Source organism: Podarcis bocagei (assembly GCF_964188305.1).
Source record: "Podarcis bocagei genome assembly, chromosome: 2".
Lineage (NCBI taxonomy): Eukaryota > Metazoa > Chordata > Lepidosauria > Squamata > Lacertidae > Podarcis > Podarcis bocagei.
The window spans coordinates 87977069-87995278 of NC_138126.1; the positions used below are offsets into that span (position 1 = coordinate 87977069).

Sequence of the window (18210 nt, forward strand, 5' to 3'; positions counted from 1 at the left end):
TACACACACCTATTGGTGCACATTTGTAAACGCAGATCTAATTTCAGTCAGCTTTATTTCAGATGTTGTTAAAATTATATAGTAAATTGTACATTGATGAAACAATTTCTCAGAAAATTTATTAATCTTAAAATGGGTCAAGTGCACAAAATGAGAGGCCGGATAATCTACAGTATATTGTTGTGATAGCTGTAGAGTAGCTGGAAGAACTGACTGTTGTAGAACAACAAGGCAAGCAAACTAAAGAGTCATTTGCTGCCCTGGACTGAACTGCTTTGATCCTAAGGTTCTCTGACTGCCATTGACTGAGCAATCCATGTCCAGCACAGGCTAAATGGCCTAGTGCAGTAGGTTTAGAATAAGACTATACAGCACAGGTGAAGAAAAGGAATTGAGAAGGTAGCAGGAAAAGGAAAGCAGAAGGTTTTGACAGAAGGAGCAGTCTTAAATAAATTGAGAAAAGAAAAGAAGAGTAGAGTGGAGGACAGTAAGGAAGACATACTGATTTGAAATGATCAGTCAGATCTTTTACTGAAGGGCTTTGTTAGGGGTGAAATGCTGAATGGATAAGACAATCCATCCAATAATTGGGCCAATTTTGACAATGTTGCATTAGTGCTCTCACACATTGTTTTCTTCGTTCCATTTGATTTTAGAATCAGAGATAATAATAAAAAAGTATGACAGTATTGACAGCTTCGTTTGTCCATGTTTTAAAAGTGAGTTGCTTGCAGGCAATGGAATTGAAGGGCTGAAATGCTTTACAGTACTGTGTCAGTTTGATGCATGTTTGATAGTAAATAATAAATGTGCACTACAGAAGCACCTCAAGAATAAAGCTGCTTTTTAAAGCAAGAAAGCTACTAATGTAACCACTAAATAAAAACTGTCACTTTATTATATAGGTATAATTATTTTATACCTGAATAATTTGTTAGATTTGTGTGCTGCTGATATTAAAGAGTCAACACCTATAGAGAGCCATCATTTTGGAGTTTCTAGATATTGGGAATCACCTGCCATGTAGGTCTATCTGCTATTTGAGCTGGGAGGATCAGCAATGTCCCATGCTCTGTGGTCTACATTTTGCAAGCTGATTTTAGGCCCAACAGTGAATTCTATTTTTATCACTTAATCATGTTATCATTTAAAGTGATTGTTTGATACCTCCATGATTATTATGTTCAAGTTAATATTTTGCACTATTCATCTTCTGTTTTTGTTACTTGTCCCCCTTTCACATGTTTACCTATTTTCCCTGCCCTGTGGATTTTTTTAATACATAAAGTCTGTCTTGCCCTATCAATAATCCTGTTATTTGGCTGAAGAACCACATCAGCATCCAGACTTCCTTCCCCCTACCACCTTTTAAATCCTCATGTTGTTCCCCTCTCTCCTAACTAATGTTTACATGTCATCGTTCCTTTCTTGGTCAAAAATGACCAGGTTTTTGTGTGTGCGGGGGCTGTACATTTCCATTACAAATTTGTGTTGTCTACAATGTCAGGGCCAAGACAACAACAGCACCTCTAAACCAAGGATATACTTCTGCTGATTGTTGGCTCAGATTGCCCTGTGCTTTTAATTAAAGTGCATCGTTTATGATAATAGCCTATAGTACATTAATTTTTAATGAAAGCTAACAGCTGCCTTTTCTCTATGGAAACCGGTCTTGATTTTATTAACTTACAGGACAGAAGAATAATTGGCACATATCATTGTCCAGAAATGTATTCAACAAAGGTATATTTTATTGTTTTCTAATGATTCTATCCTTAGAGACTTACAAGTGAGATCTTGGACCATTAGTGGTCAATTAAAGATCCCACGGCACTTTTTGCAAGAACTGGCATCTTAGTGCCAGGCTCCTGTCCAAGTTTTGGTTGTATTCTAAGTTGTCTTCTACCTTCTGAACCATTCCCACCACTCACCCACCCACTGCATAGTTTTAATTGGCTACAGCATTCTTCATTTCCTGTACTAAAATACAATGCGTTGTTTGGCGATGTTAGATAGCCACCCCATTTCGCCTGAGAGGTGATTGCACTTGTTGGTGAAGTGATGTCGCTTTCTAAAAATCTGTAAAGCGCTTTGGGATCCGTCTGGATAAAAGGCGCCCTGCAGAATTAATGTGTTTCACTGTTGTATTGTAAGCTTCTATATAGTTATAAGCATACATTTTCATTAGGGATGGGTGAACCTGCTGTATTGCAATGATGCTCTCAGTTGCCTTCCTAAAACTTCACTTCAGATCCAAAAATCAGGTCAATTTGCTTTTCATCCTTTTATCCTTTATCGTAACCTTGTGCATTTCCTGTTTTGGAAATGAAAGGTAGACCAATTTCCAATGGGGAAAAGCTTGAAGACATGTGCAATCACTTTCTAACTGCTATACAGTAAATCAATTGGGAGGTTCATCCATTACTAATTTACGGCTATGTAGTAATTTTCAATGTCTCTTTGGAAAAGGTGTAGAGACCTCCAGCCTTCTCAAACTGTGGTGTTATCAGACAAGGAGTCTGATAACAGCAGAAAAACATCTGACAAGAAAAAAAGAGTAATACTAAATTGCTTATATGCTGTTTTTCTCCTAAATTCTTTGGGTGTGTGACAAGTTATTCACATTGCAGCAACCGTTAATGGCATCTCCGCAGCAGCCATAGAAGACTCCAAAGAATTTGATTTATATTTATTACCAGGCACTTTTTTTCTCAGTGTTTCATACCCTCAATATTCTGTAAAGTGACCTTGTCAGAATACACCAACCCCTATTTTACATTCAAGCAAATTTATCTCTGGCCAAGTGCACAGTTCCATTTTACCTGAAGTGTGTAGAAGGCTGAAGACTGGCTTAACTTCTGAGGTCTGGACTCTGACTGGAAATGGAAAATGAAACTTTAAAATAGCTTTGCTACCCTGCTTGTGTGACTCACCCCATCCAACCAACCCACCACCCCCAGTATAGCTGTTCAGATTAACCAGTGTTTCTGTTCTTTAACCTTGGATGTAATTGAAAATGCCGTATTTGTTTTGCAGTTTTTGTGTCACAAGACTAACTTCCTTCGCTTTAAAATGATTTTTAAAGAACAACTTTATAAAGAATTTACTGTTTTCGAAACGGTGAATTCTTTAATAAAGCTTGATGCCACGAAATACATGTTGAAATATGCAATTATCCACTGTGGGGGGGTGGCGCGGAATATTCACCCCTGCCTGTTTACTCCTGTTTGGGATTGGCTGGCTGACTTCAAAATTCAATGACGGAGTAGTAGTAATGTCTTGTAAAATGAAATGGCTATGCTTATACATACATAAATGTTTGTTATGGGACTGCAGAAATAATGTGCTGTTTGTTTCGATGGGAAGTGGTAGAGAACCTACTCCAGGCATTCTGATCAGAATTAAGTTACTTTTGTTACAGACTAGACCGTAAATGTCTTCCAGCTCAGACATAAACTATGCAACAGGCATATTTTGTGACCGTGGAACCGATTTTCAATTGCAATGTTCAGAAAGAAATTATATGGGGTTTCAAACAATACCCAACTCCACATGATTTTGATAGGAAAGCAAAATTGGATCACTTTGACTAAATTACACCTTGATCTGTTGAAACCTAAATGTTCATAAATTAAGAAGCGAAGTCCCACATGGGTTTAGCATCACAACTTCAAATTTAACGTACTCAGCTTACTTCAGAATCCTTGAATTAAAACAACTTTTCAATATGATATAATGATAAACATTTAATGAGTTAAATCAGTTAAATATAATAGTAATAATAGTAATAATAGTAATAATAATAATAGTAATAATAGTAATAATAGTAATAATAGTAATAATAGTAATAATAAATCCTCACTGGTAATCTATAAACCTTCTATAAATATGTAAAACTTTGGCTGCAGTGTTCAAACCACTCATTACACATGTGTACATCCATATTGCCCCTGTTGTCTGTAGCTGTTAGCAGACAAATGCAAATGTGTGAGCACGTTAGTCACCTGTAGTGTGCCTATCAGATTTGATAAGAAACAAAGTTTGAGAAACCCTTGACTTAAATATTCTCCATGGAAAATTTTCATACATACTGTCAAACAAGAATTAAAATTCTCCAAGCCCTCTAGCAGTAGAAATTAACAGATGCAAGTGAGTGAGGACCTGTGAAATGGGGCAAGAATCCTGTATACACACTTGAGTTCACAATCATGTAAGGAATTGCTAGAGTGAAAGAGTACAAAAATGCTGTTTATTCTGAACTATTTATATATAATGTGTTAACATCAGCATCAATTTAAATTTAATTGTCTGATAAGAAAACTGGTTTATAACGGCTATTAAAATTAAGGATTGGTACTTATCTCCTGCCAAGCAAAGTGGCAACTTTTTTTGAGGGGAAAAATTGCAGGTGGTGAAAGATTTACCTCAGAGTAACAGAGGGCTCTGCCACTTTCCTTTTGTATAGTTAATTCCAGAAACAACATGGCATTATTATTTTTTATTACAGTATACTATATAATCTCACATTTTAAAAAGTTACTAATAATACTCCAAAACCAGTGTTGAGATTTAATGTGATTATACTCTGAAATGAATGCCTGGTTAGACTTGCCTCTGAAGTACAGCCTAATGCCATGGCCAGCCTTCTGTTCTGATGAGATGCTCCAAGATGAATTGAACACTGTTATCCTGGGCATTGCAACTTGAAAGAGGTCCTAGCGCAGGTGTAAAACAGCTCATCAGCTTTCTCCCTAAACACAGAATCTAATCTTTATATCAAAATATGCATTTTGAACTCTAGTGATATGAGAGTTCCAAAATTGTTCCAATGGATTTCACACTGCATCCAAACAGAAGGCCTGTGATGAAGTGCAGAAGTTATACCTGATGTATCTCATCGCTGTGTCATTCTTTTGAGCTCATTCTAATTGTAAATGCTGAGAAGTCTTGTCAGAACAGAACTTTTGGGCCAGCAAAGTGCAGCACTTCATGCAAACACATAGTGGCAGTGCCGCCAGTTTCCGAGATATCTGCCAGACAAACATGTGGCTACTAACAGTGCCATACAATGTCTTTGCCTGTGCTTTCAAAATACAGGACCCACAAGTATGTATGCCACTTTAAGTTGCATACTTCCGTAGGCCAACATTGAGTTGGACTTTTTGGGTCTTGCCTGCTTGATGACTGGCTGAGTCTGACGTTTCGTTACACACTCTAAGACAACCTCTTGTTTTTTCCAGATGGATCCACATGAAAACATTTTGTTGAGCACGCTTGAAATAAAAAATGAGATGGCTGCCTCTGAAGCTGTTATAGGCCTTGGGGACCCTAGAAGCACTATGCTGGCCTATGATACCTCAAGTATTCAGTACCGGAAGGCTGGCTTACCAAGACACAGCTTTGGCCGCAATGCGCTGGAACGGCACGTGGCACAAAAGAAAAGCCGGCTAAGGAGACGTGCTTCTCAGTTGAAAATTACCATCCCTGACTTGACTGATGTAAATGCCATAGATCGATGGTCACGCATATTCTTCCCTGTTGTTTTCTCCTTCTTCAATATTGTCTATTGGCTTTACTATGTGAACTAAAACAAAATAAAGCCACACCGCTATCAAGAACTGGATTTCTCTTCAAAATCGGTTGTACAGCCAAATGTGGGACTTAGGGAAAACAAAAAAAAACCTATTCAGGACAAAAAGTTATTTTAAAACACCTTAGTTGCTGGCCCACTCTATAATCTGTTTTGTAATGTTTGGGTTTTCTTTGCAAAATTGTGAAATACTTAAGTTACAGTACAAATGTATACAACATGACCTTTAAATATATAATAGCATTTGATATTTGGAGGCAGAATTTGAAACTTCCTCATTCTGTTGTTTCCACCCTCCTTTTAGCACTCATAAGTTTAAGCACAGAAAGAGGAAGCAAGAAAATAGGTTTGAGTTCAAAGAGCAATGTATCTCATGCCTCTCTTCACATCTGGAACGTACACAACATTACCTGGATGGAGAGAAGTGTTATACTTGCAATCCAAACCATCTTCCTGCGTTACCTGTCAAATGCATTGACTTGAAATTAAGTAGTGCCTACCGTCATACCATGCAGATGAGTATCAGAGGTTTCCCAAATAGATGATGTTACTGATGTAGAGAAGGGAAGTTTTGGGTGAGTGAGGAGTTTGCATGAAACTTGAAAGCATTTCATTTGAAAGATAAATTGCAAAGAGCTAATGCAGCACAGTGGTTACTGTGCTGTGTGACAATGACCCTTAGAGTTGTTTGAGAGATTCCCAACTATGTGCTACAGTGTGCCATGAAGCATAATGTCTAGAAGCATTCTAAGTGTAAAGTGCCAAATGTAAGTGGGCCAGCAAGTGACTTCATAGGCGGCTTTCTCTCGGTGCTCAGTCCTTCCCTGTGGAAGAGAGAAAACAGTGGCAAATGTTTCCAAATGTAAGGGACAGGTAAAGACTATACAAATAATTGGTGTCAGTTTGCTTGTTAGTATAAACCTCTCTTACGGATTCTCAGTTGCTGTTTTGATTTGTATCTCATTTCCACATCAAATAGATGGAATAGAATCATGTCTGCTGTTTAGACAATATATATTTTAAAAGACAGACAGCTTATAAACTTATAAGAGTTGGGTTGTTTTCCTCACCCAGTTCCATTGCATTCAGTTTGAGAAGTGTTTCTTTTTAGACGCAATACTTAAGGGAGTACTGGGGGGGAAATATTTATTTTAAATAGCTGGATTCTCCAGCATCTTCTGGTGGAAGAAGCTGATTTATTTTTCTCAAAATCATGAACCATAGAAATGCCCCCGTTTTTCTTCAAGTAATTCATACTATTATATGGTCCCCGTTCCTGAAACAGTGGGACAAAATAAAGGCAAAAAGTTAAATCCACTAAGTATTGTTGAATCTTCCAGTCAGTTCTGCAGAGTTTGTTTATTTATTTATTGGTGTATCTTCTCCACCTGACTTTTTAGTAGCACTATGAGTGTTTGAGCATTTCCTCTGTAAAGAATTTTAAAATTGGGGTAACTGAGCACCCAGTGTTCATACATCATTGTTGAGAATTTTGAACATCATGATGTATTTGTAAAAAATACTGATCACGTGACTCATGTTTTTCCATGTGCATTGGGGCTGAGTACACTTCACAGGTCAGAGCATCATCTGCCTTTTGATGTCATCCACAACTGCACTAGTCATGTTTTAAACAATCCTTGCTTAGGACATCTTTTGTGACAGCTGAGCTATGCTGTATTCATGGTTTATTCTGATTTTCATTTTCTTTGTACAAACACCCATTATTATTCTAAGAAATGAAGTTTAAGGAGTGTGAAAAATATTGACCTTGTAATTAATGCACGGGATTTATAGGCCTTCAAAGAAAATACCTTTTTTTCTCACATTGGTTCAACAGGTCAGCTATAATAAAAACTACAAAATCAGTTCCTAGTACTGCACTTTAAGATATCTGGAAGTTTATAGTACAAGCCATAATATTATCTGACCTTGCCAATGAGAGGATGAAATTCTACCCACAGGGATGACAAAGCAAGTAAACAATCACCTCCATGAGGTCCTTTTTGTTATTAAGGAAAAGATGCTTCCAGGAATAGACAGACTACCCTGTTTCTGAGCTAATTAATTCTAAATACTGTGTACAGGTGTACAGACTAGATTGAGCTTTTAAAAAGTGGGGGACCATAATATCGTTGCATAAAGCAAACTTAAATACATGGTTACCTTTGAATTGAGCTAAAATATACTCTCTCACAGTTTTGTTTGGTCTATATTTCCACATAATAATCACTCCATCTTTTCAGGTTTCAGGATGCATACTAGCCAGCAATTAAGGTGTTTTCTCTTCATCTTTGTGAAATTTATGGCAAAATTACTATATAATACGGCACAGTTTTAACAATATCTTTGCAATCAATGCTCTGTAAATATGTTCTGTATATGACTGCTAGTAAGTCTAATATGCATTTTCCAAACTAAAAGAATCATGCAGCATATTTGTGTTTGCCTAAGGAATGTTATGTTTCTATATTATTGCAGTTTTAATGACTGGGAAGAAAGAACCAAGCAATGTCATTCTGAACATTTTCTGTTATCATCCCCAGGGGGAAACAAAAGTCTTGAATAATAGCACTGAAGGAAACATCTGAGAATTTTTATATTCTAATATGGGGGTGGGATGGGACTTAGAATCTGCCAGACACAAAAGCACAAAGCATAGAGAACATGAGAGTAAGTGCATATATAGATAGATATACAATATAGATATATCTGGGGAACAAATCCCATTTAAGTTAAGGTAAAATGTACATTAACAGTGCAACTGAAATAATGGTTTTTTTAAAAAAAGCAAACCTGAAACTGTGTTCCAATTTCATAGTTAGCAAAGTTAATGTAAGCAGACGAAACAAAACACTAAACATTATCCAAGCAAACAACGAATATATAGACATGTATGCCAATATGTGTATATATATTCCTCTGTGTGTGTGTGCGTGTAATATACGTGATATATGCACACAGACATCCTAATCCAGTGAGAGCGACCCACATGGAAATGGGTTTCTGCTTTATTGAGGTGCAGGAAGGTTGCCAAAAGGAATTTGGGGGGTGGGGAGGTGAAATTCCAAGATCTATCAAACTGTTTGTAACCCTGGCAGAGTTGAGGGATCATGGTTTCTCCATTTATATCACATCCACACAGTGAGAAGGAAACAGGAATGAGGAGTAAGCAAAAGGTCACGTGGACTCTGTCTTGATGCTCCTGCCCCCCACTTAAGAGATGATCTGTACTGAAGGGGGTGAGATGCTTATACTGCCAGTCAGTTAGGGGAAAGGAGAAGAGGGCTCACAGAGTCAAAAGCAAGCACTGCCTGCTCTTGCCTTCCTGGTGGATGATCCGGGCTGAGACTAAGACGGTGCTGCTGAGCCCTATCTTTTCCTTTCTTTTCTTTCTTTCTTTTTTGGTACGCAGGCAGGCATCCTCCCTCCTGTAGCTCTTGTGGTTGTCTGGATTTGGGCTAGACTCTTACCTAGGTGTTTTAAAGGAATAAGCTAATAACAGTTTTCTTTCTATATTCAAATGATATGTGAATATTTTTTTGAGAAAGCAAATTATTAATGTAATTAAAATCTTACTATACAGGGTAACTGGGCATTTCTATATCAGCAGATCAATGCATATAATTCTTACGAAGCATTTCACAGTTTGACATTATGATAGTACTGTACCTCCTAGCATCTCAAAGTAGACTAGCTCTCACATTGCTTGCCTGTTTCTTCTCTTTTTTTAAAATAAAAACATTGTCCACTAGTAACTTTAAAAAAAAGTCCTAATACCTAGAAGGAGCAGAAAAAATATGAAATATTTATATGGAAAAAAGCGAAAAGGAAGGCCAGGGTACAATACTTTTAAAGTAGTGGTCATAACATTTTGCTATCTGTACATAGAACATACAAAGTGAGCAATCATAATTAAAACCGAACATGTGTAAATATTATCAGATTTCTTAACATTTTTAACTTCTAATTTGTACTTAATGTAAGGCAAAAAGCTGATTCTATTTATGGTTTAGGTTAGTGTCCTAAAATCATGTAAATATTTAAATAAGCTGTAAATGAGCAGTCAATAGAAACAGTAATTGTTCAGTGATTTTTTTTAAAAAACCAAGTACAATATTTGCAGTTCTCTAGCAGAATAATTTAAACACCCTTTTGCATAAGACTTGGATTCCAGAAAAGAATTTTAACACACAAATCTGTGGGAAGTGCAACTTTATAACAGTCAATGCACAGACCATTAGCTGGATCATTGACACAATGCAGAGAGAAAGCAAGCGACTGAGAGTTTTCAGTTAGCACCCCTTCCAGTGGCTCTGATGTACATGTGCGCATGCCCTATTTGCATTAGCATCTCGTAAATACCTGCACATATTGAGTGATTGATATTTCAGCTTTCTCAACACTAAAGAGACTGGGCAGTAACTGCTGGCGCAGTGCTCCTTCTATGATTGGAGATCCATAGCCGAATTTTGTAGACACGGCAACAGAAAGATGTGCTTTGATGTTCACTTGCACTAAAGCTATGATCTTGAGAGAATAGGGCTGGTGCAACTCCATTTTAATGGGCAGCTCTGAGTTAACCCTTGAGCTAATCAGCATGCTATAAAGTAGACCCCAGGCAACATGAGGTCATGTAGTCGAATGAGCATACCTATGGGTAGAGAGAGGAGACCTGACCTATGTGTTATAATGGGCTTCTTTAAAAAAAATTTGCCTTTTAGAACATAGTGGCTTTTTGCCATCATGACAGAGGAGCAAAGCTCATGTTTCCAGTTATGGGAGAATTAAAAGGCGAGCGGTCTGCACAATGGGCAATGCAGATGGACAATGCATGCTATAGTACGTGGGCTTAGAACAGAAGAACTGTGCCTGTGTGATCGTCCTCTACCAATGAGTTTACCATGGGCCTGGTGCCTCCGTACCAAACACCAAAGCAGGGTCATGCACATTTAGAGTTCCATGTGCATATCAGAACCCCACATGCTCTTTGCGTCATTCCCCTTGAGTATAAATGAAGGTCAGGCCTCTAGACATTGTTTCATGAAGGTAAATGTCTTCAGAAAGGCATATTTGTCAGTGTATAGTAGTCTCTTCCTTACCAACCTAGCCCTACTCCAGCCCCCCCATGCCAAAGAATCTTTACTTTAGAAATTTATTTAAAGGGAACACTATCAAGACACTGCTTAACACCAAAGGTAAAGTTTAACAAAATGCACTAGGAAACATTTGTCTGAATTTTTGAGGAATAAATGGAATGTTAATTAATCACTACCATATTTTAGCTTATACAGATAGCATCTCTATCCATTTTAATTAATTGATACATTGGAATTCATTATCTTTGCAGGTTATATACAACACATACCTTATGTGTCAAATTATTTCTGTAAGTGCTCTGATGATGAATTTGTTATTACTATTATTTTGAAATGGTGGCAACCTTAGCTGCAGTTCGATATTAGTTGAAGAGTTAGTTTAAATTATTTTCTTAATGCTTCACACATCTCTAAAAGTTATCTAATTCAAGTTTATCAGCATTTTATATGTTTTCATTGTTAATGCCATTTATAGAAAATTTCACCCGAAAATATATTTAAGGTTCATTGTACAGTTTGAGTTAGTTAACACGGGCATTTAAAACATCCAAAAATTCTATCAAGTTGACTATGTTTTGAGTTTTCACATTTTAATTTGCATGGGTGTTTAAATGGTTCTGTTAGTACTGTCTTTGCACCGTTCTTCTTTCTCTCTCTCTCTCTCTCTCTCTCTCTCTCTCTCTCTCTTTTTTTTACTTAGTACTATTTACTTCATAATGTAGTAATCATCAGCCTTACTAATGACCTTGTAGCCTTTCTAATATGCACATAATGCACATTTTCCAATGGCTAGAAAATGCAAAATACTAGTGGATATCATTGCATCAGATTTTCATGTTTTTCTCAAAAGGACTGCTAACCTCTGGGATCATGGAGGTAGTCAAATGATGATTGTAAATTGAGTAGCACATAAGAGATATTTTCTTGAATCTAAACTTACTACAGCCAGTTTCAGCATGTAAATATATAATAATGTTGGCTAGTGTGTAATTCTTAAACTAAAAAAAATATAAATAAAGAAAATGTAAAAGAATATTTGCTTTTATTATTGACTCATACCTCGCCTTTCAATATAAAATATTTCCAAGGTGCAAGTAGGTAGCTGTGTTGGTCTGACGCGGCTGAAATAAATAAATTTTAAATTGTCCCAAAAATTAGAGACCAAGTTTGTTCTGGGTATAAGCTGGGTATATGTACATGCACACTTCTTCAGATCAACTTTGTATCTGAAGAAGTGTGCATGCACACGAAAACTTATACCCAGAACAAACTTAATTGATCTCTAAGATGCTGCTGGACAATTTCTTAATTTACTTCCAAGATGGTTTACAATAAAAGTAATCTCCTTTGTGGTAGCAATATGACTATATGTAAAAGGCCAAATTGCAAACATTTCTCTTGCTGGATTTCCTCTATATACAACCTTGAGGATAGTCTCCAATTGGTGAATTTTTTACAGCTTAAATTGGGGCACAATTGAAGCTTGGATTTCATTATTTGATTCACTCTTAATCTGTCTCTCTCTTTCTCTGCCACTGACCTTATACTATTATCAGTGGGAACAAACCCATATTTTTTCCAAGCAAGTTCATTTCTCCATCTCAATGCAAAAAAGGGCCCATGAACAGTGAGAGAGAATTATGTCTGTGCCACAATTTGGAGCCAGTATCCCTGGTTTGCACCGTCCACACCAGTGCTTGGATGAGGATGGAGGTACATGCATTAGACTTCTGCAATAGAATCTTTCCAGAACACTGGTCAACTACCTACAGTTTTGCAAGGTGATCCAAGGGCTGCATTAATTTTCTTTTCTTTTAAAAAAAATAGTTTCTAGCTGTTTGGCACAGTACCTTCCATGTTTGTTGAAAATACATCTCAAAATGCCCTGGAAGCAAAATTAAAGGATTAAAAAAATTAAAGGATGTGTTCCCAATAATTTTATTGGAATGTGAGCTAAATCTGTACCCAATGAACCCAATTTATCTCCCAATATTGTTGCCATTTACAGCCTATTTGTTTTGCTGCATAGAATTCAGTGAGAGCCCCTGGACACTAAGACACCTTCTGATGCACAGCCCTGCTTTGGTTTTAGTTTTTCAATGCCGCAAAGCTATGCCCACTATTGCACTCAGCAAGATTTACTTCTGAACAGAAATGTGTAGGATTGCACTGTTAGTGTACAAGAGGGGGAATCCTAGAAGTGGGTTTTTATATACACTTTTGTGTATAATGTTGACATAATGTCATCTATGCAAATATGAGAGCACTTACAATGAAATAAGGCATTGCACAGAAGAGCTTACTGTCTCGACAAGCATGGGGAGTAGTTGAGAAATAGATAAGAGTCACAACGCCATGCAGAGAACCCAGCCTAAATCTTGCATCCCTGTGCATCACCCCGATATAGAAGGTTTTATGAAGGCAGAAGAAGTAGCTGGTTGATATTCATAGCTGGTTTTATTTCAGTGATATCCATGTGGATATTGTGAATGGGTTCATTTGCTGACTACTGCAACTCAACTGTGAAATGACTTAGCGGTAGACACACAAAAAAAAAGAGAAAAGGATAAGCACATTTAAAAGGTTAAATACCATATTAAATTATAGCCCATCATGCAATATCTGAGCAGGTTTTGACTTTCATGCTAACAAAGAAAAAGCAAGCATTAAATCTAGGAAGCAGGAGAAGATAAACACAATGCAGAAAAAGCAGGGAGTTAACAAAATAAAACCATGAGTGGAAGGCAAATGGTCTTCCCACAAATGGTCATACAGGACTTCCTCCAGTGCTATGTTTTCAGATTTCATGCTTCCACTTGTGTACATGATTAAATTTTCACTTTTCTATAATTTTATTTATTTATTGAATTTATATACCGCCCTACACCCACAGGTCTCAAGGTGGTTCACAGAATTAAATCAGAATATAAAACCACAAAATACATAACCAAAATAAAAACAACACATTTTAAAAGGGAATAGGATGTCTAGTGCGGCAAGTCCAGCACCAGGTATAAATTGCCTTGTCCTTTACAAGAAGCCACCTTTTGCAAATTGTACTGGTAATACAGGCTATGCCTTTAACCTTTGTTTTGCACCTTGCCTCCGTGTTGCAAATTTTTCCAAGCAGCTTCATCTAAATTCCAGCTTTCCTAAGGGAACTGAAACCACACAACCTATGGCGTCCTCCATATTGTTACACGTTTGGCATCTACAAAAGTGCAGCAAACCTCACCATCTTTCTTTAACTTCATTCACTGCTAAACAAAGCAGCCATCTTAACTAATGTCAATCCAGCGTAGGAGAGCTGTGACAACATTCCAATGGATGAGTGGGGATCTTGCGCTTTTAACAACTGACATAACCATCTGGTGGGCTGTAAACTCAGCCACCATCACATTCTGTAATTAAGCCAGCATCCTGCTGAATTGCAAACAAGAGATCATGAGATAAAGAGCTTCTCCTTGACTCTGAAGCAATTCTGAATGGGAAGTGCTGAAGAAACACAGTTTCAGTCAGAGAGGAAAATTGTGGAGTTTTAAATAGCATAGAAACCAACCTGAACCTTGCCTATGAGAAAGAAAATTCAGCAGTGAGCTTGCACATGAAAATTCATGTTAAGATCTGCTTTGGAACAGGATTGCTGTATTTTTTCCAGATTTTTGGTGAGTTAATATTGATTTGGGTTTATTATTATTATTATTATTATTATTATTATTATTATTATTATTATTATTGCATTTATATCCCACCTCTCCTCCAAAAACCTCAAGATGATATCGATGGTTCTCGCTCTCATCCCCACAGGGTTGTGTGGGAGGCTAGGCTAAGAGGGAGAAGGGAACTGGCCCAAGACCACACAGTGAGCTCCATGCCTGAGTAGGGATTTGAACCCTAGTCTCCCAGGTCCTAGTCCTACATCTAAATCAGTACACCACACTGGCACATTCACCACATTCCCCTTTTGGTATCAAATGGGGTCTGGAGGGGAATGAGGAAAGAATATGAAAAGCAGCACACACTTAAAAGCAGAAGCTGCAAAATAGCTGTGGTATGGTTGTGTCAAAACATGTGTTTGTGTATTTAGTCACCGGCTAATGACTTACAGTTGAGGTAAGCACTCTGAATTTAGTTATCAAATCAGATCTCTCCAAGTGCAATTCCTCATCAGACCGGAACTAAATGCTAGGTGAGACAGGCAGCTGCCAGCATACAAATCCACACCATATATTAAAAGCGCATCTAATGCACATTAAAAGCATGTGACTTCACCACATGAATCCTGGGAACTATGCTCGGAATCAGGAGTAGCAGCTTGGCCCCATGACTTGGCTGCCTGGGGCCATGGGTACCCATGCAGCGTGCATGGCCCTGGCACCAAAAATTGTGGGTGCCTGGCCTCTTCATGGGGAATTTTGTGAGTGCTCCAGGGCCCCAAGGAGTTGGCACCTATGCTAGCAATTGGGGTGAGGTGGGAGATACAGTTCCCAGGATTCTCTGGGGGGAAGCCATGTGCTTTAAATGTATGGCATGAATTTGACAGCAGCAACCCCAAATCAACTCCTCCTCCCCTCTGCAATAACTAGTAAAAAACATATGTGGGACAGCCCCTCTCCCCAAGTAGCAACCAAGGAAGTGAAGCAGGGTGGCAAAGCATACAGTATGGTGAGGTATTGTTAGCAGGGAAGAGAGAAGGCAGGAATGTGACTGAGGCTCCTGTTTTCAGAGGCAGCGACACATCTCTTGTGAAAGTTTGTTCCTAACTGCGCACAAATCCCTGATTTTCCAGTGGAAATACATATCTGTGAAGCTCCCGAAAGAGAACTTAATATTCATTAGCCTTCCAGAAAAAGATGCTTGAATCCCTTGCCTTTGCAAGCTTTTTTTTGTTTTGTTTTGTTTTTTAACATGCGGCTAAGGAGAGAGTGCTCAGTCATGCATTTGAAAAACAAGCAGGAAAACTACTTGCATCTATCCAATTTCAGATTCAGTTAACATTTCCCCAGTATTAATCTAGGTGCAACATCAACCAACATGTCTTTTATAATTGACAACAGTTCCTTTTCTAACTACTACAATTTACGATACCTGGCTCAAATTTCATAGTACCTCAATGGATCTGCTCTGAACTTGAGATAACAGAAAAAGGCTGCTGGCACACGCCTAATGCCAAAGAAAGCTGCTAAATTTATATGCAGTAAAAATCTACGTTGCATTGCAGAGTGACCCAGTTTAACTCTGATGCGTACATGGCCCTTAAAAAAGTTTCCCCTTTTCTTCCAGCTCCCTTTTATTCTACCACTTTAAGCAGAGGATAGAAAATCTATTCTTTTTATTGCTTGGTGCATTGTGAGGTTGTCAGTGTTTTATAAGAACTGGACATACTTTCAGCTTGTTTCCTCTGCCAACAGTGAATGCAAAGGGCAATTTTCTCTGTCAGACCATGTAAAGTTTTCAGGAATATACAGACAGACAACAGCAGATTGGCTCCTACAGCTTATAAAACTATTGCTTTTTAACAGTGGCACAATGGATGATAAAAACAGACAGTAAAAAAAAGGAAGATGCCTTGCTTCTATAATGCTGAGCAATATGATATTATTTCAAAGTAATGGATTTGTTTGTTTGTTTAGCAACTCAGAAAAAAGTATTCTGATTCCTCTCAAGGGCCATTGCAGCTCTCCACAGTCATGTCACCAAACTGATTATTATCACTACCAAAGTCCCCTCCCCCTGCGTCGCAATCGCCTATTCCACTGTCACTGTCGATTTGCCTGAGCAGAAGAAAAAAGTCCATGTGTTTTTAGACTCCTACTTAGAAGATCCATTTATCTGAACTTTAGAAACTTTAAAGTAGCTCCAAGTGTTGAGGTGCTCAAAACCAGCTGCACAGGAAGCTGTTGAATATTGTTATTAGAAGACAGGATAAAATTCCATGTTAAATTATAGTGTTATTGGGGGGAAAATACCAATTGGCTGACCCTTAACTTGCCCCTGAATGATTCCTCAATGGATGTTTCACCAGTTCTCAGAACACCGGTTCTGAGACATCTGCATTGGCTCCCAGTACGTTTCCGAGCACAATTCAAAGTGTTGGTGCTGACCTTTAAAGCCCTAAATGGCCTCGGTCCAGTATACCTGAAGGAGCGTCTCCATCCCCATCGTTCAGCCCGGACACTGAGATCCAGCACCGAGGGCCTTCTGACGGTTCCCTCATTGCGAGAAGTAAGGTTACAGGGAACCAGGCAGAGGGCCTTCTTGGTAGTGGCGCCTGCCCTGTGGAACGCCCTCCCAGCAGATGTCAAAGCAATAAACAACTATTTTACTTTTAAAAGTCATCTGAAGGCAGCCCTCTTTAGGGAATTTTTTAATGTTTGAAGCTGTACTGTTTTTAATATTCAGTTGGAGGCTGCCCAGAGTGGCTGGGGAAACCCAGCCAGATGGGCGGGGTATAAATAAATTATTATTATTATTATTATTATTATTATTATTATTATTATTATTGTTATTATTAGTTTCAGTACTGGATTTCTTCTCTCGGAGATAGATGATAGAGATAGATAGATAGATAGATAGATAGATAGATAGATAGATAGATAGATAGATGATAGATAGATAGATAGATAGATAGATGATAGATAGATATAGATGATGATAGATAGATAGATAGATAGATAGATGATAGATAGATAGATAGATAGATAGATGATAGATAGATATAGATGATGATGATAGATAGATAGATAGATAGATGATAGATAGATATAGATGATGATAGATAGATAGATAGATAGATAGATAGATGATAGATAGATAGATAGATAGATAGATAGATAGATAGATAGATAGATGATAGATGATAGATAGATAGATGATAGATGATAGATGATAGATGATAGATAGATAGATGATAGATAGATAGATAGATAGATAGATAGATAGATAGATGATAGATAGATAGATAGATGATAGATAGATAGATAGATATTCACAGAAATAATATTCTTGCAAATATTTGAATTTTATACAAGATTCTTTCAAATCCTAAGACTTCCCTCCTCCCCTCCATGGGTTCTTTAAGTAACTTTTCCAACTGCATATTATAAGTACATCTAGTTAACAGTCCTCCATTATCAGTGTTGTCTTTAGCATATGTGCCGCCAGGGTGCAAGGATACTCCCAGCACCCCCAAATTTCGTTTAGCCTTGTGAATGACAAGCACCGCCACTGGCACTGCACATCTTTGGTAAATGAGCACACAAAGTCAAAAGTGTTTTAGTGAAACAGTAGGTATACATTTCGGTAATACCTAGGTATATATGTATTTTGTTCTTCTACCTTGATCAAAATTATTATTTCATAACAGGTAGATAGTTAAGAGCTTAAGCAGCGGGTGCCTGGCGCCCCCCAGAATTCAGCACCCAGGTGCCCCACACCCCTGGGTAAAGGCGGCCCTGTCCATTATATCCAAAGTCAATGTATCATTGTAAGAGTTATTTAAAACCTGCCAAAGAGTTCAAA

At 37.8% G+C, this 18210-nt stretch overlaps 1 protein-coding gene across 7 annotated transcripts in view; it reads left to right on the forward strand.

The window, feature by feature from the left end:
- GABRB2 (gamma-aminobutyric acid type A receptor subunit beta2) overlaps positions 1 to 8385 on the forward strand; it is a 103010-nt gene extending 94625 nt beyond the window's left edge. For 5 of the 7 annotated variants that reach the window (XM_081184748.1, XM_081184750.1, XM_081184753.1 and 2 more), the window contains 2 exons: positions 1693 to 1743; positions 5241 to 8385. In XM_081184748.1, coding sequence (XP_081040874.1) covers positions 1693 to 1743; positions 5241 to 5588 — 399 coding nt within the window. In that variant the 3' untranslated portion in view covers positions 5589 to 8385. The remainder of the gene's footprint in view (positions 1 to 1692; positions 1744 to 5240) is intronic. The other 2 variants (XM_081184752.1, XM_081184754.1) reach the window with 1 other exon arrangement.
- Positions 8386 to 18210: the final 9825 nt, after the last annotated feature.